The 18,901-nt window shown below is 29.3% G+C and overlaps 1 protein-coding gene across 1 annotated transcript in view; it reads left to right on the forward strand.

The window, feature by feature from the left end:
* The window catches only part of cysu (peroxidase homolog), a 58,834-nt gene that overhangs the window by 33,636 nt on the left and 6,297 nt on the right, over positions 1 to 18,901 (forward strand). Inside the window, exons 2-6 of the mRNA XM_076396009.1 lie at positions 10,727 to 10,915; positions 11,004 to 11,080; positions 11,147 to 11,237; positions 12,886 to 13,077; positions 17,708 to 17,904. Of these exons, the coding sequence (XP_076252124.1) occupies positions 10,727 to 10,915; positions 11,004 to 11,080; positions 11,147 to 11,237; positions 12,886 to 13,077; positions 17,708 to 17,904 (746 nt within the window). The remainder of the gene's footprint in view (positions 1 to 10,726; positions 10,916 to 11,003; positions 11,081 to 11,146; positions 11,238 to 12,885; positions 13,078 to 17,707; positions 17,905 to 18,901) is intronic.

An 18,901-nucleotide genomic window follows, 5' to 3' on the forward strand; every position in this document is an offset into this window, starting at 1 on the left:
AATAAAATATACCGAAAATATTCTCTTGTTACCTTTCATGTTAAAATTTATTTGAAACTGACAGCTACAAATAAAATTAAACATGCTCTGCTTGTAGGCTTGCTTGGCCTAGATATGACTGATATAAAATGTCAAAAGGTAAAAATCATAATACTGACAGGAATGTTTCGAAACAGTTTACAAAATCGGTTTGCTCAAAACCAAAACTATTTTATCGCCAACTTAACATTAATTTATGAATAGTGATCTAAACAGTTTCTTTGAGTAAATGTTTTGATGTATAAGGTATGCATCAAACACGTGTTAGTTTAAATGGTAATGTTTATCATCATTGTCATCGATCCATAGCCGACGTTCGATGAAAGTATTTTCTCTTCCATTACGCTGCTGTTGGTTCCGTAGAATGTCACGTATTCTTCACCAAAAATTGTTCTCTTACTGGATACTGATACTCTGCTATTTTTCAAATATTTCTTTATGTTGTTCATACGTGTTTTTTTTTTGGAGCCGATGATTGTCTTCCTTTTAGAAGATCGATTTCGTCACAGAAGTATATGAGGAATTCCTTCACCTTTCGTTCGACAGGCATGTTCAAACCATTACATTTTTAATCTCTGAATTTTTTTCACAACTGTGCACTTATTGCCGCACCTTAATAGAATATGCATAATCTACTTTAAACAACGCATTCAAAGAATTCAAGCTTTCTTGAAAGACTATTTCGGATGCTACAAGTAGCTTTAGGCTCGATTGACTGTAGGCAGCTTTTTATATGTCACCCGTTGAAGTTGTCGTTAGATAACTCGTGCATCCTTCATATTTAAATATCATATAGACTGAAAAGCAATGTAACGGGAACAGTTCTTCTATCGATCAGGAAACCGAAGCCTCTCTTTGTAAAATCATATTCGAAAGTCAGTCGGTATCATAGTTGGTTTCGCTGGTTTATAAATTGTTCTACATTGTTAGGTTCTCACCGAAACTTATTTTGAATTTGAAAAATCACCTAGAAATATTATTTAAAAAAACTACTACTGAAAAATTTAGTTTTGGTAACTTTTTATGTTCAACCGACCGACAAGTAATTAAAGAAGACATCGTCTAAGGACTAATTAGTCTCCATCTGTCTAGTTAACTAGACTGGACATTAAGCTAAAGTGCCTGAAACGGTTATTGTTTGTCAGATTATAATATATATGTCCAAACTAGGCACTTTTATACACAAAGTATACATTCAATGTTTATTGATTTTATATGCTTACAAATTTCATATAAAGGATAAAAGAACGATTTGTACAAAGGTATAATATTGCATCCAAAGTTAAGGTTCATTTTCAACGTTATTTAAGAGTAAAATAGTAATTTAGTCTAACACATATATTTTGTCCTATAATTAACGCGGAGAGAGTTCATTTTTTATTTAGGATGTAGTATAAAGTATAAGCAACCTAGTTTTTTTTCAAGATAATTAAATCGATATTATATTTATTATACATTAGCTGCTATGCAAAAAGTTTTTCAAATTTTGTTTTTATCCATATCAGCCATTTGTGGATAACATCGATATCCAGTTAACTGATATCAAGCTTTTGAGCTTCACTTATTCTTCAGTACACTTTTCTATTTGAGATGATTGATAATGGCAGCTTGATCTTACCATTTTTTTATTAGAGTGAACGTAGATTAGTACGAAAAGTACTGTCTTTTAATAAAATATTTGTTGTATCAAATAATTTCCTTCCGAGTGCATCTCAGCGGGGAACTTGACATACTCAAATCTGGAAACTTCTTGTTGTTAAAACAGAGAAACTTTCTAGTCATAGTGACATGGAGAAAATATTTCAAACTTAGGGTATGAAATCACAGTTTTGCTTTAATATTTCTTTTCTTCGCAACATATATATTTGCCAATACAGTTGTATCTTGAATCGGTTATTTTTTTGCCCTTTACATCTAATTATAAATACTTCAGAACCTGATGTTATAAAATATATTTAAACGCAAGAATTATATTATTTTTTTAGATTTACTATAAAAAAATCCAATATTTTTTTGATGTTTGTGTTAAAGTAAAACAGATTGTTGCTTCAAATAACTCGTTTTTCAATAGAATAAAATAGCACGTACAAGAACGACCATAATAAAGCAATAGTACATTCCTTGTCTATAAATATCATTCGAAATCGAATCGTATAACACCGTTCTGCTTCACGATCACCATCAGTCAACAAACTCCGACCAATCGTCCACTCATGACGTGACAAACTGGACTAGGTGGCCGAGATAGCATTTTACAGTTGCCGGTCACCGACAAGGCCATCACAACGTCACCGCTTCAGCAGACGACAACAAAGATAAAAAATGTAACTGTAGAGTACTCTCACTTTCGAGTCAAAACATTTGTTTTATCTGCCGTTAGAACGAGCTTTGTTCAGTCGATTATGTTATTTTAATTGAAAACTTATGTAAGATTTATTAAGAACTTTCTTTGCGATGCAATGAACTAATTAAACCAGTAAATGTGGAATTTGTTGCACAACATGCGGGTATCATAGCGTTCTGAATGACTAAAGGGGGTTTTAGTTTCAAGCAGAAACAGGAACATAATTCTTTGAAGAAGAAGGAAATAAATAATAATTCACCTACATAGCTCTTCCGCCTTTTCTAAACTAAAGAGAAAATTATTATTAAAAGCTAGATATATCAAGCCATGATATCATTTTTCAATTTTATTATTTTTGTGGCTGTTAATTAAAATATAATATAAAAATGAATAATTTACAAATAAAACGACTTGGAGAACATCATAAATATTATATCTGGAAATAAACGAACTTCAATTCACATATTTACTATATATGAAAAATAATATGGAATTGATAATATTAATAATATTATATATAATTGATTGAAAATAATATAGATTGAAGTCAATTGATTATAAGCATATATGTAATATACCGTTACGGTTTTGGCTATCGCGGTCATGTGCAAGGGCCATTTGTTTTAAGACTATCCGAATGGAGGATACTGTAAACTGAAGGTAATTTCAGTATAAGCCCGCTTGGTGGCGCAGTGGTAAAGGCGATAATACATAGCCATGGTCATAAATTTATGTTTGTGACTGTTTAAAATTTGTGATTGTTCTAGGCAAGAGTATAAAATCTGACAAAGAAAATGATTCCAGTCACCAGTCTGGCTGGGTAAGACCGAATGTCTTCTGAGATGATTCTAAAGTTGGTCACTCGCCATTCAGTAGGCTTAATGCTGAGAACCGTGGTTCGGAGCCCACGTTAAACTTTAATCCCAATTTCAGATAGATAAACCAGATAAATCCATAGTTGGTAAAAGGAGACTTAAAAATAAATAAATAAATAAATAAATATATATATATATATATATATATATATATATATATATATATATATATTGTAACACATATTGTAATAGTAAAGTGCTGGGAACTCATTTAAAGACTAACAAAGACAGTAATATGACAATTATCATTAAATTTTTATAAAATATTTTAAATTAAATACTAATTAAAAGGCACATTTTAATAATTGACTGTTGTAGTTTTGTTTAGCGAGTAAACTAAAATTGGGAAACATTTGAAAATAAAAAGTCATATTCTATTAGACATTTTTATTGCAAATCTTTTAAAAAATGGAGTGAAAAACACTATATTTATATAGAAATTATATTAAAATATGTTAAGATGAAGTTCATTATTCAATATCTAATATTATTAATATAATATTATTTACAAAAAGTCAATAAACCGTTTTTGTATATTTCATGTATCTATCTCAAAGCAAAATCTTCATCTTGCAGACCATCTTACTTTTCAACTGAAAGAAGTCACCAGTCAATACATCATAATTTTTACAAAACAATAATGTATTTACCTATGCTCTTTTATAAAAATATATTCTTTTTTCCTTATTTGTTTCACACTCATTAGATCATTAAGGTGTTATTGATGATCAATCTTATATGTTTTGTTTATTCGATTCAGGTCAACTCCTACTGATAAATGTAATCTTTTCAAAGTAACGTTGTCCACTATTCTTGCATCCTGCAAAATCTTATCTAATTTTTTCTGTTATTCTGATTTAACTTTCATCTTTTGACTCTACAACTACTAGCAATAACTGATAATAATACTAGCAACAACTACTAGCAATACTTCACCTATAAAAGAAATTAAATAATTACTCAAATATATCAGGATCGTAATAAATGCAGTAAATGTCTAATACTTGTATTTACCAGTTACTGTAATTTTTGCTACTATTTTTGATGGACAAACCCCAATAATGAATCGACTACTGAACTGATTAGCTATGGTGTTGTACATTTACTAAACTAAAACGAATGGATGGTTAATTATATGGTAGGTAACAAAATGTGTATAAAAGTGAATTATAGTCTTTAATATTATTTGTAGTACAATAGTATATTATTTCTTTCAAACCCTTTCCAACGTCTTTATTTGAACAAAGAGATTAATTTTCTTCTTTCCTTCTTGAAATTTGTAGCTATATCGGAGTGAAAATTTGGCATATGTTGATTTCTATTTGATGTCCTTGAAAATGTTTTGTTACAAATTAGGCTGTAAATATTCTCACTCTAAACAAAATTGATGGTGTTTGGATATTTTAACTTTATAAAACTTAATATTACATTGCATACTTATCTTTGGTCTTCCATATTTTAAAAACAATGTATGTTACAATGATAAGAAAAACACAACAATTTAATTATTATTGTTATAAACTTGTTAATGCATCACAAAACCTAAAATAGCCGATTATATACTCTAAGTAGAGAAGGGAAGGATAGCCTATTGTGCGCATGCGCCAGTTCCATCGACGTCTTCAGTTTAACGTATTCTCCCCGAATGGTAAGCGAGTAAGAGGGGTGTGCTCTGTTTTCGAATAGATAAATATCCTCATTGTCGCTTTGTTGTGTCACCGTTTAACAAGCCTCATCTTCTTTCTTTGAATAAAACAGTTTTTAAAGCAAATTAATAAATTTTCTGTGTTTAAAACCATTTCCAATTTTATTCTCCAATTATATATCCAATTATATTTTAACTTCTATTATACTTTTATAAGTATATACTAAATTCTTCAAAAGTAAAAATTGATGAAGGTCATCTTTAAAGTAGAAAATCAGGATAAATCATTTTCTATTAAGGTAACATACCAAATAACAATCAATACACAATACATACAAATACACAAATAACTCAAAAAATCATCGTCAAAGTCACTGAATTAGAGTAAAAAATTGACTTCTAAGTTTCAAAAACAAAAAATTAATTCGAAGAAAGTGATTTTCATCAAACCAAGGAGTTGTCGTATTTTGCAGGCCTTGATTATATTGAAAAACTTTTACAGCTATACATCCATTTAACATTTCTGGATATCTCCTCGAACTTGAACATTACTTCAACTGCTGACGTAACTCATGGTTATGAAATTGTTATTTCAAGTCAGATTTTATATTATAACTTAAACAATTAATACATTATCCAGAGAATTATTTCTGATCTAACATATAGATTACTAGCCTATATAAAAACTAATCCTATAAACTATTCCAACTATTAGTTTACCGTTAAAATGGGTTTAGTGAAATAATTTCACTTATATACACTGCATCAGGAAAATCAATAATTACTTATGCCCACTTCAACCACGTTATTGCGCGTTGCAGAGACACCAATGAAGATAAACAGTTTAGTCGCTCAAACATAGCAGTTTTTGCGAAAAACATGAAAAAGTCTATAATATATTTTTAAAAATATTTCCCAAGTTCCTTTTTTTGGAAAGGTATTCTAATCTAGAGGCAAGAATTTTAACTATTTTTCAAGCAAAATAAAAAACAAACAATATTTTTACTAGATATTTATTGATTTTTAAAGTATACATTCAAGAAAAAAAAGTGCAAAAATTAAAAATCGAAAAAGTTGTAGGCTGATGATTGGGGTTTAAAAAAAAATAGCGTATGGTACTTTATACTTACGTTTTTTCAATTTACAATCTTTTCATTGCAATTTCAATCTGCTCAATACATTGGTCTTTCAAAAAAGCATTTTCCGAACTCCTTTCTTTCAAACGAGAGGTTCTGGTCTCCTTTGAAGCATTAATAGCTTGAATACCTTCAGTTCCTCAAACGATGAACGCATAAGCTTCTGGGCCAATTATTATTCACATAAGGGTCATCATTTCTAAAATGGGATTCAAGCTTTTATTACAAATGCAAACTGTCATAAAAGTGGCAATTTCAGTCGTGTAAGTTCCAGCACGGAAATGTTTAGTTGCATAAGTCTACATGAATAAATTCATAGATTCATTATTATTTTGGGTTTCTGAACCTAAATATCGATTGAGAAATAACGTCGGTTATTGTATGAAAAGTCTTATGAGTGTACAATAAGTCACACGATAGCCAGTAGACGCAGAATCCGCAAAATCTATTTCCGTTCCGGCCGAGCCGGTTTAAATGCCGCGTCACTAACAGCTATGTTCTTGAAAATATTACAGGGATAAGATAAATTTCTAGAATAGAATACCCCAACTGACATCTTAACGATATATGTTTCGAAATTGGTGCTAGGTACATATACCGAAAAAAAAATAGCGAGATAATAAGGATTTTTTAACAGACATACCAGTATGAAAATATATTAAGTACAACTTCACTACTATATACCTGGATCAAAAATATTATAAATTGAGTGAACAGCAAACAACAAATCGTTATATATAATAACCTGAGGACTAGACTTGAAGTCCAAGCAATCAAAAGCTGTTTATAATCTAAATTATGGTCCTAAATGTAAATTGGCAAACTGTTTTTTTTTAAATTGGTTCTAGTTTTCAAAATATTCATTAAATACATTGTTCTACTATTTTTAACCAATAAAGACCATCAGTGAGGTTGAACTAAGACCCTTATACTGCCTAGGATCTCCAATCCTGTGATAAGTTTGTAACAAACATCCGAATGCGTCATTCTTTCCATAAGGTTGGCAGAAATGAAAGAAAATGTAATGTAGACATTTTCACCAAGTGACAACATGTACAGCTTTGTTCTGTTTAGTAACAATTTCCGTACCCGCTGATTATCAGTGTTTACTATTACAAAACCAAAGTACTGCAAATATTCATCTTTGAATGCATTTATCTCATTTGAGTTGTCTGCATTTTCACACCTTCCGAAGCCCAATAACAGCACAAAACAAGTTCCAAATCATATTTAATGCAATGTCGTCAGCTGACTAACATCACAATATTAACACACGGATTGAAGATCTGAGTTCAGGTAAAAAATGACGCTAAGAATCGTTCTCAGCTGCTCGGATCCAAAAGTTGACACGAATTGTAAACTTGTAATTATCGAGAAAAATTTTGAGGAACCTTAAAAGTTAACGGAAGGAATTTTTAAATGAAATGAAATATTAAAAAACATTAAACAAGAAAATGATTGTACCTAGACGATCATCCTACTCAGAAAATAATTCATTAACTGACAAATAATCTATTATAGATATGCTACATGTTTGTGTTAAATAAAGCTTCAAACTCTTATAATACAGTTATAACAAACCATATATCTGCTAATGTATTTCAGCTTTCCTTATTTCTTTGCCATATATATTATATATAAAAACTGAAGTCATCTTAAATATTCTTAAAGTAATCATAAAAGCCCATTCGCCAGCATTTTTTCATAATAAAATATTTTAATGACAAAACAAAAATATTGTGATTTATTATTCACCTATTCGTTATGATTGAACAGAAGTTAAATGATGTCAGACATTTCCTGTTTTGATTTACAGTACAAAGTCGTTGCGAAAGCCGGCGTTGCAAATATCCATCTGCAGACATTTATAAGTACACCGGCGACCGATAAATCTCGAAGAACTTTGCATAAATCTTCACAATCAGAATCTATCTTCGTTACAACAGTAGGAATTATTTTCAAATGACATTTAACTGGTTTAGTATTAAATTAAATATTTTCATCGCGTTGCAATCATGCCATTTGAAACGATTATAACGGGATGATATCGCGTGACATAAAATGTAACGGATTAAATTAATTAATAGCTCAAGAATTACATAACAAAATATGTATTTATATAGATAAAAACTAGATCAAATATGATGAGGAAAAAACACTGAATATATTGAACTCATACTAATGAAATCTAAGATAAGTATTTAATAAATTCATTAATGGATAAAAATGTAATTATTATATAAAAATAACAATAGTCACAATCAATAATAAGAAATTAATATACTATTTATTAATATTCATGTCAAGCTATATGTAGCGTATAGACAAAATAATATGAAAACCATTGTAATATATAGCAGTGTATCTTGCATGTTGCATGTTGGTAGCGCTGTTTCCGTGTAAATAATGCGACGCGTATGTATGCTCAGTTTAAATGCCAAATCTTGTAGGTTATATTTCAGTGTATTATACATTTCATTCTGCAACAATTAAAACAAGCGATCGGTGAAATATATAATATATTTTAAATGTAATATATTTTAGATGGAATACTTAATAGATTTTGAATGGACAAATCGCTGATGCTCCATCATCTGAACCATTTGTGACGAAAACGGCTCAATTATTTAACGCTTCACAAGCAACACTATTCACTATTCACATATTTAGGAGGAGTAGTGAGCGAAACTCAAAGTTCACAGATAGGAACCGGCGAAAATTAAAAAAATTGAGGTCAAACAACACAAAACTACCGTAGACAAAGTGACAGCAGAAGTCAACATTCATTTGAGTAATACTGTTTCGACAGGAACAGTATGACGGGAGTTTCCCCAAGCTAACATTTATGGAAGCACTGTAAATGTGAAACCCTTTATAACGAAAACTAACGATAAGGTGCGAAAAGAGTGGAGCAACGATCATAAAACAATGATATCTCATTGCATAGTTATAAGTGAACTATTTATCTTTAAGCATAACTGCCGTAGCCAAGTTTTACAATTTACTCAATTTCAACCAAATACCTGACCTTAAAAAGTACTTTTTGTTAAGAATCTATAATCTCGTAAGTGTCCACAGAACAAATACTAATACACTAACTTGATTTTAATAAAAATTAATTATTAGTTATAAAATTAATATTTATTTCATTATGTTATTTAAATAAGATTAGTCATTTTTATTAATTCGTACCGCTTCCCAAAAGAGAATCATTGCATTTTTGTGTCTAGCTCTAACAAATTAAGCGTGTCCAGAATTGTCTATACATTTTGAAAGTCATAATTTGAATTTGTAAGACAAAGAACAATCCAGACAGTGGCAATAAATAAAGTTCGCTGATGAATAATCGAAAGAATTGCACAATGAAGACTCATATACATTGTACCTCAAGAGTTATCTGACATGTTAGACTAACTTAAAAATTTGTCAAATCATGCTTTAAATCCATAATCGAGGAATTACTTAGATGTATAATTCGCCGCTTACCCTAAAGATGAATTATTTCTTTATTAGGAATAAGAATATTAATACAAATATTATATTAAGATATGTATTAGTGCTAGACTAAGATCTATTATATAGATATTCATCAGTTGCTGATTACCAATTATCCAGCCAATTATACTTTAAATTGTTTTATTAAATTTTGTCATCGTTTGATATTAAAGTGCTCAAAGATTATTTTATGAGTTATCATCATAATCAACAATTCATAATTGGCTCTTGGGGGACACTAGCAAACACCCTACTTATGAACAAATCTGTTGTTATTGGTGCCTTAAGACTTATAGTTATAATATTCTTTAACTGGAATGAATATTCACTAAATCGAGAAATGTCTATCGGCCACAACTGTTATGGCCAATGAACAATGTTAATCTCCATTCCAAGAGATCGGCGATCTCACCATAGAAATCTATGAGAAAATTCACCTTTAACCGTTGACTGATTTGCGTCTCTGGATGTGCTCCTTAACCATGCTCTAATTTTCGCATCTTAACCGAATGCCTGAAATATATAGAATTTGATTTAAATGTCCCTTTTAAAATACCTCAGCACCGATGTCAGACTGTAACAGTGTTTGTCACCGGTGTACAGAAAGATTAGCAAGATCAGCTTTTGAAAGAGCCTGAAGAATCAGCGGTCAAAAAGGTTTTGGAATAACATTGAAAGCAATGTGTCTTTTTAAGGACTTTTCGCTTTATTCGCATCCACTAGTATGTTGGAAAAAAATGGAAAGATAACATCAACTTGGGAATGCTTGAATCTCAAATAGACTTGACATTCGAACTCAGTGAAGGAATATGTTTTGCTTCCATAAATAACCAAAATGAGAACCAACATATACAGTCGAAAGCAGAAAACAAATCAATAAGAAATGAGAACATATGTTTTTCACATTGAATACGTTCTTCTAAAAACTGACAGAGTACGAAAATCTTATATATACAACTGCGATTCTGTTTATGTCGTATTTTCGGATTTTTTCTTAGCAGATTCTTTGAAGTTTCAGATATGTAATCTTCACAAATAAGTTTTCGATAACTCATAGGAAACTTATTAAACTATATAAAAAGTTAAACTAAAAATAAATTCAAAATATATAAAAGTAATGAATAAAATTAAGTCGTCATTTTTAAAATAAGTATAAAAAACTAAACCACTAAATTATTTTTATTATTTCAAGGTTAAGGCGGGCAGTGATATCCACTGCTATTCTACTCTTATTTCACGCACAATCGGCGCTTTCTGTTGTACATTATCATCCACTAGAGCTCAGTGTTAATGGTAACAGCGAATGTGCCTTGCTGCTTAATGGTCCAGGTAGAAGCAGCCAATTTGATTATACATTGAATTTACTTAGAGGAACACACCTGTAAGTATTTTAGATAGTAGTTAAGATCATATATCAACTTGATCTAATATTCTATGTACATATACATTATATATTATACTATCAACAGAGATTATAATGGTCCACATACTTGTATAACATACGATGCCATTAATGCAGCTTACCTTGATGCTAGAAAAAGAATACGTAAGTAAAAAAAAACGTAAATATTTATTACTTAATAGAGCTAACGATACATCTCGTTTTATATAGCTGTTGCCCAACCTCATGGTGATTGGAAGCCTGAAGATGTTGCCACAGTCGGTGAAGTCCTCTACGACATATCATCTTATTTAGCAAAAACGTAAGTAAACTTAAAAGAAATGAAACTTTCTTAATGAACATCCGGATAACAATGATTGATATATCTGAGAACAAAAATTTGAACCCCATATTATATTCTATTAAGTTATAAAATAAGTTTAGTTATTTTATAAAAATCATTGTTATATTTCGGACCAATACATTTTGCTGGACAAATGAGCAAATTCCATACCTAAAGTAGAAATGGGATACTGATAGTCATTACCTCTTTATTTCAATAAAAATCATTTTCCACTAATACATTTTTGAAATGTGGACTAAATTAAATGTGAAAGCTGAATGCGATGGTTTTTCGATATGTGAGAGAATATTCTTTACGAAAAATAATATTTTTGATCTGTAATCCGTCTTTACTTTCGACTTTTTACATTCAATTGGCTAAAAAGTTATAATAATAATCTTATCAGCAACCACAATCGGTACTCGAGGAAAATATTTACTATTGTTGTTTACTAGTGCCGGAATATTTCGAACATTCTACGCCAATTTTCCTCATAGTTGCAGACAAGATACAATCCTCTTGTCTTAGAATCTTCTTTACGCATTTTTCTGGCATTTTTCGAGATGTTCGCTGCGAGTTGTATGCACAAAGTCGTCTTCGTAACTGAAGTTTATAAAGAATTGATCATCTTTGATTCGACTCACATATACACCATTGTAATCTGCGTCTCTGGATTTGTTCCTCAGCTGTACACTGATTATGGCATTTTGAACAAATTACTTTATTAACAATCATTAATTAACTGAATTTATTATTTTACCAATTTGGCGGTAATTCACAAACCAAATATCTTCTACATCCGCAAAAAATTGATGCTCACACTTTCTTGCCATTTTATAGACCCTAATTCACTTCGGGAAATAGCCACTCCGTACTATTTCTTTCACTTCACTCCGTTCATACTTGGCCTGTTGTTTTAATTCTAAATCTCATCCACAATATAAAATAATAAATTATTTCGATAAGAAATTGTTACTGAAGATGACACAGATTATAAATGCCCATAAGATTGAAATTAACACATATGAAGTTGCTGGATAACACCAATGAAATTAGAAATAATTCTAATCACTATTGGCAACAGGCGCAGACTAATAATCTTGACAGCCCTTAATGCCATTAGCCCCCTTCTCAGCTTATTATTTACTAAGACTATGATATGAATTTACTTTTTACCAATTATTATCCAAACCCATTTAAAAGTAATATTTTAAATTTGATGGTAGTAAAAACATAGTCCAGCTTTACGATATCAAAATTAAAATTTCAACTAAATTTTTTCGTACATGGAGACATATATTTTTGTACACTATCATTTAATATTTTTATCTTATATTTAATATATTATAATATTTAATATCGTTTCTTGTTCGCATTAGTACATTAAACGGACAGTAAGGAGTATGAAATATCTCAGAAATTTAAGTGCTAAAAAAAATATAAATTGAAAACACAGAGAACAGCTTGAAAACTCCTAATAAGTTATTGCTTATTTTCAAATCAACAATCGAAAATCCAGATATGCATTGATACTTCAAAAAAAACTCTCCAAAATATTTTACAAAAATTTAACTATATATTTACAATTTACAATGCATTATTATTGATTTATTTAATTGCCTTTCAGGTATGGTTTGAGTTACGAGGATATAGAAAAAGGTTTACCACTCATCGATACTAGCAAAACTCTCATTCGGGAAATATGTCCTCCTTTCATGTCCAACGTTGAATGTCGTGCTGGAAAATATAGGCGATTCGATGGTCTGTGTACCAATTTGGAACATCCAACATGGGGAGCCACAAATACACCATTTCAAAGGTATGCAAAAAATATTTTTGGAAAAATCTTTCGCTCACCATCATTTTTTTAATACGGTAATACTATATATTTTTTCATGTTTTTTTTTTGGAAAACATCAGCATATAATATTTTTATAAATAAATCATTCAAAAATTCCCGATCACCACAAAAATAATAATAAACTCAAAATCTAATGAAAATTGTACCAGTAAAAAGTAAAATTTATGACAAATGTGTTTATCAAACATTTTTTTATTCTCCTAGATTTCAACAATCTATCCAATAGTTAAGATATATGTTTAGTGATTTTCATTATATAATGACACGAAGATCACTTCATTAAGTGATTTCCTGTACAAATCTAAAGCTTAATCTAATGAAAAGAGACAAGTAAGAAAAAAATTAAAAAATAAGAAAATTCTCCTCTTGTAGACAGAAAGGATATATGATTCTTATTTTCAAATCAAAATATTTTCAATTTCAAATTTCAAATTTTAGAAAGAAATGTTAGCATGTTTCGTCAAAGTGGGTACATTAATTTGTTGCCATTACAAAAAAAAACGTAAAATATCATAACTTTCTACAGCCTTATCCTGTTTGTATTATATTTTTATATCGATATTCCTAACAATACTGGAATAATCAAAAATAATAGTTGAGTTTACAGAAGTAAGTTCAAACAAGAATGCTTAATAATTTTGAAAAATCGATGAATTATTTTTATACGACATTATATTAATTTCACATTATGTTAATTTTCATATGACGAAGAATCAAAAGACGAAATTTATACGAAAAATTACACAATTAGTGCATCTTATAAAATTTTATTATACAAAAGTACCGCTAAAATAAGCGTAACTCGAGAGCGAAATTGACAGGTATGGATGGTTGTCTAGCTATGCTGCTTTCTATTTTATTTAATTTTATATATTTATAGTATACATCTATTTATAGCTTTGTACACTTTTTATAAAAAGTCCACAAGGCTGATAAGCCTTTAATTCCAAAAATAAAACTAAATTCTGTATGTAAACTTCAACGATGCCTGATCTCACAGCCTTTCGTGATCGTAATGCTCTTAAAAAGGAAGGTAAAGAAGTATGTAAAAAAGTATTGGCTTAGCGTATTAATCATATACAAGATTGAATTTCTTACATCAATTAATAATCCAGAGCAATGAGCGATACCAAAACAGTGTTTATTTTCATCACGATTTGTAAAATTATTTTCAAAATATTAAAATTATTTAAATTAATTAATATTAGAGTAACCAAATGCGTAGTAATGATAAATAGCATAAAATTTTAATTAGAGCTTTAATTTTTTTAATAAATAAGCAAGTTATCAATATCAAACGGCTGCATTTTTAATCAATGATTAAGCAATATTAAACATAAATATATCAACAAATATTGCAATAACCTTGAATTGTTGAAGTTGTATTTGAAATCATATTAAACGAATTTAATTATGTCGTCGCAAACTTATCTTCAGTTGATCATTTTTTTCTAAAAGCAAACTTCAATTAATTGTTTTAGGTGTGAATACATTTAGAGGGTATGTCTCGCATTCTTTAAATTATTCTTTTTCTTGATGTAGCGAAGGTGTGGCCTTTTGATACTACAGGAAATAAGACAGGCTTTTTTCAACCATATATTATATTTCATTCAAATTAATTAACTAATGAAAAAATAAACACACATATAAGTGTATCATACATTAAATAATAAAATAAAAAGTAAACAAAAAAAATCGTTTTAGAATTTATCCAATAAAAATAACAATAGCTACTTAAAAATTGTAATGACCAGTACAAAATCTAATATTTTCTTAGTAAAAACTATTTTATTTTATGGAAAGAAGAGGGGACTTATTAAACGGCGATTCGAAAATGACAGCGAGGGGTTTTGTCTATTATAAAATAGGTAAAACCCCCTATCCCGACAATCTATTTTTAAACATCTCACTTGTTGCGATGGTAAATCTTAACAAGTACTTGAATACGCAGTGCAGTCCGTAGCCAGTGACCTCCTAAAGAAACAACCATAGGGATGGACGTAGTCTCCTCTGGATAGCTTATTGTTCTAATAAAATTATTCTTGCCCTTGGTCTTCTAAATCTTTGAAATGGTACTATTTCTACCCAAATTTCCATGGTACCCCTCTATGGAATGGTATTCCAGCTATCCAATAATAATCTGGCTATGAAACTAAGCTACTGTAATCTGCATTTCATTAGTTGCAACCTTCTGTTCAAATTCCAGTAAATTATGTTAATTCACAGCCACTTCAGTACGCTTTTGGTGACCTTACACCTTGAACAGTGATGGATGTGCTGGGAATACTCGGACTAGGGGTGTTTTTTTAAGGCTTAAAGGTTTCTTACTTTGAATAGTTTATTGCAAAGGGTCGTGAGTTATCTTCACCTTTTGTAACAGCTTCAGCTAAAGTCGCTTCTTTTTTCCAATAAATTATAAACAATTTCCAATTATAATCCTTTTACATATTATAATTTATACACATATTTACCACTTGGATTCGGAATTTGGTAGGGAAATTAAAAAATGATTCAAGTTTGTTTATTGACAAAATAACTCCGGAAAGACCCGTCATAATTACCAACCTGTTGTAGAGCGGAAATTAATCGAATTAAACTATTATTTATTACCAAAAGTTCTTTTTATGAGCTTTTCGGATGATTATCATTGTAAATATACATATTAAACCCCTCTTTCCCGGTGTATTTAATTCACTGTTTCTTGTTATTTGTTAAACCCCTGTTTCCCGATGTAAAATTATTTCCGACCTACAATATGGAACTTTGGAACACTACCAAATTTTTTATCGTGGACGATTTGAACAAACAAGACCACGCTTGTGTATCGTATGAGAAATTGAAATGCACCATTACCTGATGCAACTGAATTTTAATAAATATTAGCAATTTGGTAGATCTTAGATAGGGGACAGTACGAATCATTATAAAACACTTATGATTCGTGACGGGACGTAATTAATAACACCACTTATGGATTTGAAACAAAATAGAAACTTTATTTACATCTCTGGTCTCGATTAGGGACGCAGAAAATAAAAAATATCGATATTTTTGACAAATATTATTTAGAACGATATTTTTCGATATTTTTTCAAAATAAATTAAATATAATTTTTAATAAACCTTTTAAATTTTAAAGGTTTGATGGATTTGGTTCTTAATTATAAAAATTCATTAAAAATATCACTTTTTAAAATACCTAGAAGAAATATAATAATATTTCACAATTTTTCTTTTTTCCTAAAAAATATCGATATATTTTTGTTAAAATAATTTGTAACAATAAGCAAAATAATGGAATACAGAGACATACCCAAAAGCGATTTATTACTGGGCATTTTAGAGCTAAACTAGAAAATACAGCCCGTAATGACAAATGATGTTCATGATAGGGGTGTTAGCCACCGTAAAAAAATATCGATATTTCGATATATCGATATTTAAAAAAAGTCCATATATCGTTTTCGATGTTTTTAAAAAAATATTGATATATCCATATATCAGGAAAAAAATATAGATAAATTTTTTGCTACAAGTATAAAAAATATTGATATTTTAAAGAAAAAATAAAAAATATTAGATTCAAAGATATATATTATTTCTAAATATTTAATATAAATAATAACTTATTTTGAAAAAATATCGAAACATATCGGCTAAAAAATATCGATATATCGGCCAAAAATATTGATATTTTCTGAAAAAAAATATATATGATACTATATGATGAAATATATATAAATACTTAGGATCTGATAAAATATTCATCCTTGATAAAAATATTACACGAAATTTTTCTCTCAAATATAAAATATTTTTTGTATTTAAACCATTAGACCAACTATGAGTTATATTCTATATTATATATTGAAATTGATCTTCATTTTTACTTTATTATTATTACAAACATAAAATTGATGGATTAAAAATCGTGAGGAGCAAATATTATATGCTACTTAAATTTCTTAACCACTTTTCTTGACTTTGTTAAATCGAACGAGAGCTATATGCTAGTTGTTCATTAAGTTCCAATTATAGTATTTTTTTATTTAGAAACCACATAGAGTTGGCATGTTAGATATTATAAAAATGGTAAAATTGTTATGTCTAGATCCAAGATTTCCGTTTCGTAAACTAGTATGTATAAGAATGCTTGATTTTGAAGAACAGCTTAAATAAATCATATAAAACACATCTAAAATAACGAGCTTTTTCTAAATTCGCTCTTTTAAACATTTTCATGTTCATATTTTGACTGAATCGTTTATAGTATTGAAGTTTTTCATTGGTGAAATATTTTGCAAATCTTTCAAAATTTAAACTATAATTTTTGATTGCATAATAATGCTCTAAATAATTTCTAACGCATTAAACTAAACTTATAGTGGATTACTATTTCTAGATCATGAATTATTATATTTCTACATATATAATATTCAATATTTATAACAATTATATCAATATTATTATGATAGAGTTTGAATTATAAATACATCATAAATTTAAATAAGTAATTTTGAATTTCAATATCTCAGAGAGAGAGAATTATGTACAAAAAATAGTATCTGATATAAATGTTAATTTTTAGGTTGATGGGGCCTCTTTTCGCTGATGGAATGTCTGAACCTCGTATTAGCGTTACCGGAGGACCACTTCCTGGATCTCGTATTGTCTCGAGAACCATGCACGCCGATCACGGTTATCACGACCACGCCGGTACTGTCATGATTATCGCCTGGGGCCAGTTCATGGACCACGACTACACCCTCACCGCCACACCATTAGGTAAATAGTTAATTCTATGCTAAAAATTCCATTCTGTCGTTTGTTAACTTTGTTATTATATCGATAGCAAGCCGACAACTTCATAACAACTGTATAATTACATTTATAGGATATGAAAAAATATGTTTACAGGGTGGTAGTCAAACAACAAATTGTTTCTATTACAAAATTTAAAAGCTCTCTTAACAACAAATTATCTATTATATAAAACAATTAAAAAGCAAATTAATCTGAATAATTATTGTTTGCGACAAAAATTTAGAAGTCTACAGCAAACGTTAAAAATGAATATATCCTACATATAACAAATATAATAAGCTCAATTATGAGCATTGTACCAGGACTAAGTTCAAATCTAAAAAAACACATCAAAACAAGTCGAAAATCAAATAAATGAATGAATTTACTTTTATCATAATATCAAGAAGAAATTTTAGTTAAGTGTTCGACTTAAGATACCCGAATTTGTGGAATCTTGTCTTTTACTGCGAAAATCTGTCTTCTCGCACACTATTAGTTCATTCAAAGATAAATAACATAGTGTGATTAGCTACGTCAGACTTCTGGCTATACGCTAAACAAAAAACGCGTTGAGGAAATCAGATTGAGTCGCTTAAGGACACTAAAACAGATTCAAAAAGGGGTGTAAAACTCTTTTGAAGGTTTAAAAACTGGCACAAAGGCATTGTACCAAGGAGGAGATTATTTAAGCAGAGAAGAAATACACTTGGAAAAATTAATAGTTTAATTCTACTCCATAGTCCAGTCTGAGTTGTCTGTCTGAAAAGTTTTACCAGAGCACAACATTTTTTTCTTTCTCTCTGGTCTTATGTCCGTTATGAATATATTTTGTACATATGTAATTAATAAAACAATGAATAATGAGTAGTTTAATAAGGATGATCGGAATATAATAAATACGCGGTTTTTGGGGCATTATGTTACCAACGTTTAAAAAGTATTAGATAACTGCGATGTTAACATATTTCAAGGCATT

This window comes from Rhynchophorus ferrugineus, unplaced genomic scaffold, assembly GCF_030347505.1.
Source record: "Rhynchophorus ferrugineus isolate W39M unplaced genomic scaffold, kcgeb_rfMv2 rfM2, whole genome shotgun sequence".
Taxonomy (NCBI): domain Eukaryota; kingdom Metazoa; phylum Arthropoda; class Insecta; order Coleoptera; family Curculionidae; genus Rhynchophorus; species Rhynchophorus ferrugineus.